Source organism: Melospiza georgiana, chromosome 22 (genome assembly GCF_028018845.1).
Source record: "Melospiza georgiana isolate bMelGeo1 chromosome 22, bMelGeo1.pri, whole genome shotgun sequence".
In the NCBI taxonomy this organism is placed as follows: domain Eukaryota; kingdom Metazoa; phylum Chordata; class Aves; order Passeriformes; family Passerellidae; genus Melospiza; species Melospiza georgiana.
In genome coordinates, this window is record NC_080451.1 from 4,248,004 (window position 1) to 4,260,821 (window position 12,818).

At 53.8% G+C, this 12,818-nt stretch overlaps 1 protein-coding gene across 1 annotated transcript in view; it reads left to right on the forward strand.

Annotated features, from left to right (window-relative positions):
- Positions 1-3,458: 3,458 nt before the first annotated feature.
- The window catches only part of EPHA8 (EPH receptor A8), a 54,980-nt gene continuing 45,620 nt past the window's right edge, over positions 3,459-12,818 (forward strand). Inside the window, exon 1 of the mRNA XM_058039496.1 lies at positions 3,459-3,543. Coding sequence (XP_057895479.1) covers positions 3,459-3,543 — 85 coding nt within the window. The remainder of the gene's footprint in view (positions 3,544-12,818) is intronic.

Consider the following 12,818-nt stretch of genomic DNA (forward strand, 5'->3'; position numbering starts at 1 on the left):
GCACAGCGACGTGGGAGCTGCTGAAAGGGGGTAAATCCAGGCCTGCTTCCCTCCTTTGCTGATCTGTCTGTCTGAGCTGCACTCTCCTCTCTCTGCTGCATCTATAAATATCCTCCCCATCTCAGTGACAGCCAGGTGCAGGACCATGGCTGAGGGACGTGGCCAGAGACTCATCAAGGAGAGGAGGCAGCAGCACTCAGCAAGAAGGGGGAGGCAGCTGGGCTCAGGCCAGAGGTAGCTGAATGGGAGCCTGGGGACAGCTGCAGGTGGGGACAGGGATCCTGGTGTGATGCCCTCCACGCTTCTGTTCCTGCTCTCTTTGGAGTTCCTGGGATGCCTTGTGACCACCCCGTGTGGCTGCACTGGATCCTGGGTGGAAGGGGTCTGCATTCCCAGCCAGGAGCATCCCAAAAGTGTTTGATCCTGTACCAGCTCCAGCACCCCTGACAGTGCCCAGCCTCGATGCACATGCACTGATTACGCACTCAAGGCACATCCTGACCACGAAACCAAGTGTCCAGGGAAAGCAGAACATCTGTCCCTACCCCCACAGCCCTTGTGTGCCCAGTGAGTGTGCACTGTGTTGTGGTACAGAGCTCACACTGACTGCACCCACCTCTGCTTGCAGGCATTCCACAACACCCATCCCCTCTCCCCAGAGCTGACAGTGTAGCTGAGAGGCCTCCCATGCCCTCGCAGGGATTTCAGGGCATTTCTGGCTCCTGCAAAGCTGCTCTACAGTGTGTGACAGCCAGCACAGCTTCTCTGCAGTGCTGGAGCACAGCAAACCCACACCTGGGGGGACATGCAACAGCTGCTGGCTCTTGGCCCCTCTGCAAGCCCCAGAGGACCCACAGTCCTGTCACACATGGGGCTGGGAGAGCCCATGTGGGCAGCTGGGATGTGCTGAAGGTCTGCAGGGTTGGGGGAATGGCACTGGGAGTGGAATCACTCAGTGCTGGAAGGCCAAAGCTGGCTTCTGCCTCCCCAGAGCTTTATCCAGAGTTTGGGACTGAGATCACAGAATCATAGACTTGTTTGTGTTGGAAGGGACCTTAAAGACCATCTCATTCCACCCCATATCCAACAGACCACGTTGCTCCAAGCCCTACCCAGCCTGGCCTTGAACATTCCCAGGGATGGGACAGCCACAGCTGCTCTGGGCACCCTGTGCCAAGGCCTCACCACACTCACAGGGAGGAATTTCTTCCCAATATCCCATCCATCCCTGCCCTGTATGAGTGTGAAGCCATTTCCCATTATCACTCCATCCCTTGTCCAAAGTCCATTTTCTGGAGCCCCTTTAGGCCCTGGAAGAGGCTATAAGGACTCCCCAGAACCTTCTCTTCTCCAGATGAGCACCAGAGCTGGAGGTAGCTCTCCAGGGGGGTTTCAAAAGAGCCAGGCAGATGGTGGCAGTGTGAATATCATCCCTCTGGAATGCCTGGCTCTGCTTGGGCACTGTGGGACAGGGAGCTGAATGATCCAGCACTGAGCTGTGACAAGCCCTTTCAGCAAATGGAAATGTCTGGGTCAGAGTAGCAATGTGATAGCTGGCAGAAAATTTGCTTTCCCACCAGCTGCAGGGGTGCAACTACTGTGGCATCCTGGGGGGCTTCCTGGTGGCTTGTTGTGATTTGGAGGCCATCAGCCCTGACCTTTGCTCTGAGGTCCACTGCAAAGTGCCCTGTGTAGCTGTACCTGTCACCTGAGAGCCCCCTCGGCCTCCGCCGGCTGCCCTGGCAGTGTCTGGTGTCCCCTGAGGCACGGCTGTGTCCCTGCCTGAGCACTCTGCGAGCCCATCCTGTGATCCTGCTGATGACAGGATCTCTCCAGCACTGTCTCTGCACTGCCTGCTTCCCAGGCAGGCAGGGTACACAGCCTGGAGGGACCCGAGGTTCTGTGCTGTTCCCAGCTCCTGGTGATGAGTGGTGCAGACACATCCCCACAGGTACAGCCCTCATCCATTCTGAGTGAGAAATCACTGCCACTACACACTGGGAGGCGGGCAGGGAGCTCCCCTCACTCCTCCACGTAGAAAGCTGCACCATGGGGTGCCCCAGCATGGGCTCTAGCATCGCCAGGGAACATACAGGGTGCACAGAGTGGCATGGAGGGTGTGCAGCACCCCTCTCCTTCCCTGTCCCCACTGAGCAAATCTCCGTTTCCCGTGACAGGCGACAGAAGAGATGCCTATGCTGCCCTGTGTGCCTTGCCCAGGGGTGGCTCCAGGGGCAGGGTAGAGCTGCAGTCACAATGCACTGGCCACGAGTGCATGAAGGAGCAAATGAGTCACTGCACGTGGCGTGGACGGGAGTCAGCGTCTGTGGTTACCACGGGCAGGTATTAATGATTGTTCAGCATTTAGATGGGGAAGCAGTGGTGGCTGTAGGGGGTCTGTTGACAGATGTCGAGTGTTTAATGCTGAGCAAGGTACTCACCTGGCTTGGCAATTCTGGTGGCTCCAAGCAAGAGGGATGCAGAGGCTGTGGGAAGGATGCTTTGTGTTCCCTAGGTAATCCCAGGAGCTGGTCCCAGGACACCCTTGCCCAGTGCCCAGCCTTTCTGCCTCGGCACAATTGCTGTGTCTTCCCAAACTGCTTCGGAGAGGGTTGACCCTCCGTCAGGCGACAGCAAAGAGTGCCTTGTGAGCCCCGTGTGCTGTCCCCTGCTCCCACTGCCACAGGTCAATTGCGAGCAGAGTGTCTGTCCCACAAGGATGTGGCACGGAAAGCATCGGGATGGGGGTGAAGGGCAGCAGTTACAAGGGATTTTCCTCTCCTTGCACACCGAGACGGACGGGTAACCCCATCCCCTTCACACCTGACCCCGGCCGAGCGCAGGGCTCCCCTCAGCGCCGCAAGTTTGTGTCTGGCGGCGGCGGGTGAGGAGAGCGGAGCGGGACGGGGGCACACGGGGTAGGGGGGGCTGTGGGAGCAGGCCGAGGCCGGGGAGATGCGGGGCAGCGGGGGCTGTGGGAGCTGCCCGAGGCCGGGGGACACACGGGGCAGCGGGGGCTGTGGAAGCAGTGGGAGCAGCCCGAGGCCGGGGAGATGCGGGGCAGCGGGGGCTATGGGAGATGCGGGACAGCGGGGGCTGTGGGAGCAGTGGGAGCAGCCCGAGGCCGGGGAGATGCGGGGCAGCGGGGACTCTCGGAGCCGCCCCCGGGCGGGGGTGCGGGACAGCGGGCAGCGGGAGCCCGGGCCAGCCCGGCTCCGGGCACAGAGCGCGTGTGGCGCGGGAAGGGGGGCTCGCTGCAGAGCCCACCCAGCCCATTGGCTTGCGAGCGGTGACGGGCAGGCTGCTCCCTCCCTGCCGCCCGCCCGTGTGGCTGCGAGCAATGTGCGCAAAGTGCCTTTGCATTGCCGGCCACTGCCGGAGCTCCGGGCAGAGGCAGCTCGCTCGCAGAGGTGCTGGGACAACCGAGGTGGCCCTGCGCTGGTGGCTCCCGCCGGACCATGGCATGGGCACTGGGGGATCTGACATCCTCGCTCTCCATCGTCATAACCTTGGCTGCCTGCCTCTCGGCCACCACCAGCGAAGGTAGGAACCGGGGTGGCCCTGGAGTGACGGGGCAGTGTTAGGGGCACCCGCGGGATCGCTGTGGCTGTTCGGATGAGCCCACATGGGCTCAGCCCTGCCGGGCTTTGCTTCTCTGTGCTCCCAGGGGAGTGCAGCTCCAGGTTCTTCCTGCCTGCCTGAGTTTGCTAATCCTGGAGCTTTTGCACCAGAGGAAAAACTTCGGAGCCGGTCAGGAGAACCTGACTCTGCAGCAATGCCGGCAGCCCTGCCTTCCTCCTGTGCCCGGGCTCTGCTGCAGCATGCAGGGGTGGCTGCAGAGAGGACAGGGACACCGGCGCCAGCTCATCCATGGCGATCCCCATCCCTGGAGCTGGCAGCAGCGGGGCTGGGCGCGTTGGCCGAGCAGCGTGGGCTGTGATGGAGCGGGTGGGTGGGCACAGGAAGGTGTGCGGAGGATGAGGGGAGCTGGAAAGAGCATTCAGGTGGGAAACTTCTCGTGAGAGAAAGGGCTGGAAACTTCTGAAGTAGGAAGCAGGGATGCAGCTGAGGATCCTCTCCCGACATCTTGGAGTCAGCCACGTCAGGCCTGCTCTCTCCAGCCGGCCACTCTACCCAGCTGCCGGCTGCCCTCATCCCCGGCCCTCGTCCGTGTCCCTTCTCCAGTATTCCAGGCCCCTCTGGCTTTCGGCAGTGCTGCTCCTGCCACCCACCCGCTCGCCTGTCTCCCTCTGTGCTGGCAGCGGCGGCACGGCTGCTTCCCAGGTCTGCTGATCTTCATCGCCAGGGATCTGCTGTTCCCGCTCCCGAGCGTGTCCTTGGCACCGGCAGCAGCATCCTTCCTGCCTTCTGCTGTGCTTGAGAACCACGGCCAGCACGGCACAGGCTCTGCAGCGAGCCCCGGGGCCGGTGTCCCTGCCCCATGGAGGTGGTGGCATCTCTCCCTTCTCCTGCCCCAGCATCTCTGCCATCCTTCCAGCACACTGGGGCCCAAGGGCTGCCACCCCTGTGCCTCGTGCACTTTGAAGAACCCTGCTGGGTTGGGTCCTTGTGCTTACTGCCATCATCCAACACCCACCAGCATTTTCCTCACTTTTTCCCCAATTTCCAGCTATTTGCTGGTCCTAGCTCTGTTTTCTGCCAAATGCTACTTCCTGGCCTTCTTCCTGCTCCTTTTCCCATCTGCTTTGCTGCCCACACAGGGGGATGCATTAGGGTCTCACTGCTGGGGATGGGCTGTGACGGTGCAGAATGGGGCCCCAGCACCCCGACACTCCCAGCCCTTGCTTGGTCTTTGCTCTGGGATGCAGCAGCTGCCCTCTGCCCCATGCCCCGGGCAGGGAGTGGTGCAGGATGCTGCCTGTGCAGCGCCAGGCTCTCAGTGCTGCAGCCCCGCAAAGCCAAACAGCCCTGCCCGGACTTGGCACACGCTGGGCTCTGACAAGTGAGGCAAGGGCCTCCTTGCTGTACTCTACGGAGGAGATCCTGGATGCTGAGTTGGGCTTTGTGGTGTCTGCATGGATGGCCAGGCCCTGCACTGCTGTCTGCCTGTCGCCAGCTGGGACAGACCTGGCTTTCCCACAAGATTCGTTGGAAAAGAAAGCGATCCTCAATCACAGCCTTGGTCAGGAGGTTGCACAGGGCTGGGGATGTGCTGGGTTCTGGGGCGGACCGAGCAGTCTGGGTCTCAATTAGACCAGACAGGAGGCACTGATTGGCATCAAGAAAAGGTGTGGGAGCCTGCCGAAAGCTGGTGGTGCTCCATCCACCACCACAATGATGCTCATGGATCCTGGGGCTCTGCTGTGCCCTGGCATGGAGCACTCAGTGCCAGCCAGGTCCGCAGCACGAGCCCTGGAGCTGGGCTGTGGCCGTGGCTCTGCCGGTCCCCAGTGCGCCAGTGCTGGGCTGGGAGCAGCGTCCGCGCTGGATCGGCTGTGGTGGCGGTCGTTGAGCACCCCGGCGTGGGGTGGGACTGGAAATGTGGGAGATGCCGCAGAGCAGAGCCCAGCCTTGGTGCATGCCACCCTCCAGTTGTGCCAGGCTTGGCTGCCCCGTCCCAGAGCGTGTGGCGGCTACGGGCACGGCGTGAGGGTGTAGCCTGTTTGCCCATGAGCTCTGCCTGCTCCCACAGCCTCTCCGTGCCCTGCATTTCTGGCTGTGCTGCCGAGCAAACCCGGCGCTGGTTTGGGAACCACAAGGTAGAAAATTACAACCACAAAGCAAATTTCAGGCCACGGTGTGCTACACTCTGCGTGCATGTATTGGGAGGCAGTTGGTGCATAAAAACATGTATTAACCTGTTTAAAAAAACAGCTTCAACCCTAGTTTTTTTCCTTGCCAAGAGCTCCCAGTGCCTTTCTCTTTCCTGAAATATTTGTTCCAAGAAGTTTTAAGCTTATATTTTTTATTCCTTTCAGCCTTGTGTAGAGGCGTGTGCGAGAAATAAGAGGAAAAGGGAATCGCTATTCCATGGGAAATCCCCCATTTCAGCACAGCAGCCATTGCGAAATGCATTGAAAGCCAAAACTCAGATTTTGTTTTAAAGAGGGGTAAAAATTTGCAGGATGTGGAAGATTTTTATATTTTTATTTGGAGTACTGAAAAAAGAATTGTCTGAAATTATTAAATTGCTTTAGAGCAGGGAGGTAGAAAAATTATTTTCAATATATATGATATTTCAATATAAGATATATCAATAATATGAAGTATGAGAGACTAAAAATATTTACACTATTGCAGACTGAGTTGCATAGGTGAAAATATTAAAGCAGGTATTTTATATTATAGCACAAATTGAAGTCAAACAATAAAATACAAAATATCTTCGTTAAATTGGAAGAAAATCAGACAAGCAGAAATCACCACATTTGGAACTTGGGTGGGGGGTAACAAAATTGTATTTTCTGTCAAAAAATGGCACTTCAAATGCTGCTGCTGGGGGTTTGCTCCCTCCCAGGTGGTGCCCCCAGCTCAGCTCTGCCCTCCGTCCATGAGACGGGTGACCTTCCTCCCCATCACAACATGGACCCCGTGGCCCGCAGGAGAGCTTGGAGAGCTCCATGTGGGGACCTGGTGAAGCAGGGGAGGGGGATTTGGGGACATTTCCCCCAGCTTTTGGGGGCACATCGTGCTGGCTGAGGCAAACAGCAGGTGATGGGGACGGGGAGGATGCTGAGCCGAGGAGAGGATGCTCATCTTTTCCTTGTACCACAGTGATGGGGTTTTGTTCCTCCACTCAACAGGGATGGGGTGCGGGAAGGCACCAGAATCCTTGGGAAAACCCAGCCGCTCGCTGCGCTGCTGAAACGGGGGCCGCAGGAAGGGTTCATGGGGGTCTCCCCCGCTAATCTCTCTTTGTAATCTCATTAATTGCCCCTCTGCTCAAACAGAAAAAAAGGTAAAAACTAATCTGCATGTTTATTCAATGCTTCTTTCCTACTTCTCTGCAGCAATGCCGAAGTCGGGGCTGCGGGAAAAGCAAGACATTGAAAGGGAGAGGAAATCGCCTTTTCCGTTTTAAAAAGGCTGTGGGGGTCTGTGCTCCTCTCTGAGGATAGGAAACAAGAGTGTTTAAGCTTATAGACTTTTGATGATGGGGGATGGAGAAGCATTGGTTTAAAACAGGGAGCTAGTTTAGGCTACATTAGTGAAAAAAAAATCTGGGGGTGTTTAATTTTTTGATTGCTCCCAAAATGCTGATATAAAGCAAATATTTGCATAATTTTAGGTAGGCTTACAGGGATATGTTTCTGGTGCCATCTTCATTTCCATCCCTCTTGTATTAATAGCTTATAAAACTTCTGGAAAATCAACCTCCAAAATTTGCAGAAAAATAACACACCTGTGTACGAAACACACCTACTTTGGCAGGTTTTTCATTCTCCTTGAATTCTCGTTTCCTGAAATTGCAAGGGGTTGTTTCCAGTGACAATAAATGAGCACCCATTTTGGTGATGGTGGAAATGGATCTGATGAAGCCAAATTTAAGTACAACTGAAAACCTGATGAATTGCTTCGGAGAGGAAAGAATTCCTTATTTTTTCGATTGCTGAAAGGTGGTTAGCAAAATATTTTGCTCAAAAAAAACCCCTCAACAAGCCAGCAGCAAACCCCAGCCCCAAAGATGCTCGGGAAGGGTGGAAGCTCATCCCACACATGCCAGGTCAGTGCTGGGTGCCGGCGGCAGAGCTCGGGGAGCACAGGTTTTCTGGAGACATCCCGCCACCTCCGCTCTTTGTTCTGCTCGGGTCCTGTGTTCTGCCTGTCCCTGCTGGCCTCGCTGGCAGTCTTCGGTGCTGCCTTTATCTCCAGGGGCACATCCATTCATATGATAACTCTATTCATACCCTGACAGTTTTTGATAGTTCTTATTCTTCTAACCCAGCCAGTTTGCGTGGCCAACGCTCAAAATGATTCCTCTGTCACAGAGGCGATTAACCCCTTCAGCCTTACCAGTCCCAAAGGCAGTGGTCAGATAATGCACTTGTATTACCTTCAAAATAAACAAAACCCCCTGTCCTGCCCGTGTCGGTGCGCGATACTCGGTGTCATAACCAACTGTGTAAAGGATGGAACTCCTTGATGGATCAGATCCAGGCACACCAATAAAGCCTAAGGATGGAACTCCGTAATGGATCAGATCCAGGCACACCAATAAAGCCTAATGAAGTGTATTTGGCCCAGGGATAGCGGCCAGAAGAGTATTCACCGTTTATCTGAAAACATCGGCAAAGGCAGTGCTGCTTTTAATAATCCCTTCCAAGGGTTCGTCAGCCCCAGCCTTTAAAAATCAGGCCCCTCATTCCCTAATACAAATTTCCCTGGCTTCACCTTCCAGCCGTTTGTTCTTGTTGGGTTTTCCTGCAGGATTAGAGAGCCCGTCTTTTTCAGCGGTGAAAGTGGTAAACTCAATCCGTGCACCTCGCAGCCCTTGTGGACACGAACAGATTGGGCTCTGCAGGTTCCCTTCTGTGATTTTTCTTTACCTCCAGCCCTGGTTATCATAGTTGTGCCTACGGTATCTTCTGCTCTATGTCCAGTTTCTCATATTTAAAATGCTTATTTACCACATTAGTGAGTGACAACAGTGCTGGCTGCAGCTGGATAGATGAATCCATCCCAGCTCCATCCCAGCATCAACGATGCCACAAGTTCCTGGGTCTTTCCTTGGATGAAATACCTTCTGTATTATGCACCTTCCATGCAATTATTAAAGACTTTTGTGATATTTAATTACCAGTGGTATGAGATATTCAGCCTGTCCCCTGAAAGGCAGTTAGTGTTGGTATTTTTGTCTGTGAAAATGTTCCATTTCAGAAAGCTATTTTTAAGAGAGCAAAGGCAAAAGCCTTTAAAAGAAATTATCTTGCTTTTAAAATGTCATTGGGGTACAAACAGCTCAGCACAGTTTAGGGTGGCCAACTGGTGCGAGAGCAAAGATGTCCTCAGAGAAATTAGGGAAAAAGCATACGACAGCCTGAAAAACTGCCATGCAAAGCCCCTCCAGATAATCCAGATAAGCGAGCACATTTGTAAAACCCACGTTTCCCTAGTGAGGATTCCAGAGAGGATAACACTCAAAGCTTTACCAGGACTGCAGGGACACAGGGATCGGTGGGAAGGGCAGAATGGCATTTTCAGGGTGCTGCAAGGTTTGCCCTGGCTCTGATACGGGCACAGATCTCCAGTGCCAGGTTTGCCTGGGTGGCATGGGAAGAAGTGGCAGTATGGAATAAGAAATCTTCCAGATCCCAAACAGGCAGGAGATAACTGAGGGGGCACGCAGCTTATGTGTGGGGAGTGAGATAGTCTGGGAAAAGGACTTGGGACAGTGTTAGCAGCATACGTGGCATGAGCTTCAATGTCCAAAAAATGCAGCAGAGGTTGGAAAACATGGTGACTAAAGGTGAAAATGCATTTGTGTCTATTTTATTATACCAAACGGATGTGAGAAAAGAGAAGAAGGAGTCAGGACTAGTGCGAGGACACTGGGACAAACCCCTCTGGACACAGCTCCCCTTTCTTGGACTCTGTACCACAGAGGTGTTGCTGACTGCAAGCAGAAGACGTTTATCTTGTGTTAGAAAACTCCTGTGTAATTTTTAAAGGCTGTCACAATATTGCATTACTGGTACCATGAGGTGTTCAGGCTGTCCCTGTACCTGAACTGCAGCTCAGAGGGAGGGCACAGGTCCATTACCAGTTCCTCAAGCTTCTGGCTTTGGTCAAGGATGCCAGGAGCCACTCTTTGGTGGTGTGGGAGTTGAATAGATCTGTTCTCACAGGGCTTTAGCCAGATGAGATATCAAGGGGTGGCTGTGCCTGGCATGGGCTCCTCTCTGCTCAGGGACAGGGCCGTGTCATTGTGCTGTCCCTCAGGCTGGGGACGTTGTGGAAGGAAAGACACGTGTGACTCCCAGATGGCCAAATCCAGACCTGGGCGCACCAGCTGTGCCTCCTCCAGGGCCACAGGGACCCCAGTTCTCCATCCCCAGCCTCACTGCAGTCTTGCTTCTTCCCCTGTTCACTTTGGTTGTTTCCATGGAATTTCTTGAATCCCTGACCTTTCTCACACCCCTATCCCCAGGGCCTTCCCACCTCTTCCTCTGGCTTCTGCCCTGAATTACAGCGAGCCCAGTCACCCCTAGAGCCTGAAATAGTTCCTTTCCCACCAGCTGCAGGACCAGGGACATGGGAGTGTGGGGTCACCCTCACTCAGAGCCCTGTCCAGCCCCACATGCTCATCCTTGAGCGCTGGGACAGCCCAGGGGGTCCTGACATTTCCAGTTTCAGCTTGCACTGGAACCAGTGAATGCCACAGTGCCAGGCTGTACACCTGTACTGGGGCTGGGTACACACCTGTACCAGGGGTGCACACCTGAACTGGAGATGGGTACACACCTGTACTGGGGATGGGTACACACCTGTACTGGGGATGGGTACACACCTGAACTGGGGATGGGTACACACCTGTACTGGGGCTGGGTACACACCTGTACTGGGGCTGCACACCTGTACTGGGGATGGCTGCACACCTGTAGTGGGGCTGGGTACACACCTGTACCAGGGGTACACACCTGTAGTGGGGATGGCTGCACACCTGTACTGGGGATGGTTGCACACCTGTACTGGGGATGGCTGTGCACCTGTACTGCGATGCACACCTGTACTGTAACACCCTGCCCAGTGGTGGGGAGTGTGTTTAATTTGGGTCTCCTACACCAGCATGCCCAGTTCTCCCTGTCTGTCCCCCTGCACACAAGCATTGGGAGTCTCTAAGCCAGGAGGATACATGACCATTTTACATCTCTATTTTCTCACCTGTAGTTTTGAGAGGGAACATCTTTTTGTTGTTCGGCTTTTGATGTGCCTTTTTTTTTTTTTTTCTGGGAAGAAAAAACCTGCCCTATAATTTCAAGGGTTTTAGCCTTAGAAATACTTTATTCAGGGTGTTTTGTTTGGTTTCATTTTTTGCATTATTTCACAACACCTCAGTCCTACCACGGGTAGGTAAGGTGCTCTTGCACTGCACATTATCTTACATGATATCATGCAGGGGCTGGAAGGATCAGGTTGATAATTTTATTTTTAAAACCTGAACTGAGGCTTTTTGTTAGCACTGATTGAACAAACAAGCTTTCTTCCTACATCAAAGTATCTCCTGCTCTGGGTATAGTGAAAAGGGGTGACCCTCTGGGCAGTCCTTATGGGCATTGCCGCTCCTGATGCATTACAAAATGATATAAAATTAAATGCAGAAAGTTCACAGCAACAATCTGGAGGTCTGAGAAGAAATCCTGAAATGGGAATTAGGGCACAGCCAAAAAGCAGCACTGCTTTCATTTGAAAATGTTTCTTTTTAGCTTGATGGGTTGGTTTTTGGTGTTTCTTTTTGGTGTTTATTTTTTATTTCTTTGGTTTGTTTGGTATTTTTCTTCTCTGGTTTTTTTTTTCCTTTATTTTATTTTATTTTATTTTATTTTATTTTATTTTATTTTATTTTATTTTATTTTATTTTATTTTATTTTATTTTATTTTATTTTATTTTGCTTTCTTTTATTTTGTTTTCCAGCCTGATTCTGGCATTTCCAGAAGTGTGGAAATCCAAAATTCCTGCCAGATTTGATGATATTTCCTGGATCTACCCGCACTGCTTTTCTAAACTCCTTCTCTGGGCAGCCGAGGCCGGTGGGTGCCGAGGGCAGCCCCATCCCCGCTGTGTCCTGAGTATGTGCAGCCTTGTGGATGAGCAGCTGCCTGCAGGAAAATCCTGCCTGAATCCGGCTGCTGGTCTGGCAGAGCAGCAACCCAGTGCTGGCCTGGATCTGTGGGGAGCATCCCTGCACAAGCTCCCGAAAGGGGGGATGTGATCTGCCCTCCAGGCAGGCTGCTCCTCCCTCTGAGCCCTCCCCGTTGGCCTCATGTCTTGGGGAATAAATGGCTGGTTTTCATTCCTTAAAGATAAATACTGTCCCAGGGATCAGGAGGCTGAAAGCAAAGCTTCCCATCCTGTCCTCTCGCCGTGTTCCAAGGCCAGTAAGACTTGACTTTGTGTCTCAGCTTCGCCTCCTGATTTGGAAAGGTCACAGCTGCCTGTTCAGCTGGCCCCTGCATTAAGTGGTGGGACACAAACAGCTGACCCACCCTGGCCCCACCAAGTTCTGCCCCAGATCACAAGGAATGAATGCCACTGGCTCTTGTTCCCCTCCTCTCAGGAAGCCTTTTGCTGCCTCTCTTTCCCCTGTGGATAACCGTCCCTGTGTCATTCCCCCATGAAGAGGGGCTGGGGCTGTGGGGCTGTGCAGAGTTTTGGAGCTGAGCCTGCTGGTCTTTGGGTAGTGGGGAGCAGCCAAGCTGTGCTGGTAAGAGTTTAATTATCGATGCAAAAGGCATTGTTGCATGGCGGGGGGGGGAGCCTTGCTGTGAATCTTGGGAGGCCTTTGAAGTTGTGATGGAGAGGAACTGAAGCCCAAGGGAACAGGGCTGCTCCCAGTGACCCTTCCTCCCCACGCCTGCGCTACAAAGCCCCTGCCTAAGAGGGAGATGGTGGAGTAATTAGAGGGAGGACCACAGTGAGTTAACAATTAGTGAGGGTGCTCAGAGCCCTCTTTGGTCCCCCACTGTTTTTCCAGAGGCTGGGACTCAGCACATCCACCAGTGTGTCACCCCCAGGCTTGTTCCACCACCCCACCATGAACCCGGGGTGGGCTGAGGATGCACCAGCTCCCCTAGGTACCACAACCCCATTCCTGAGCCCAGGATGCTTCGATGTGAGATTCCAGTGTGTCCCCACATCT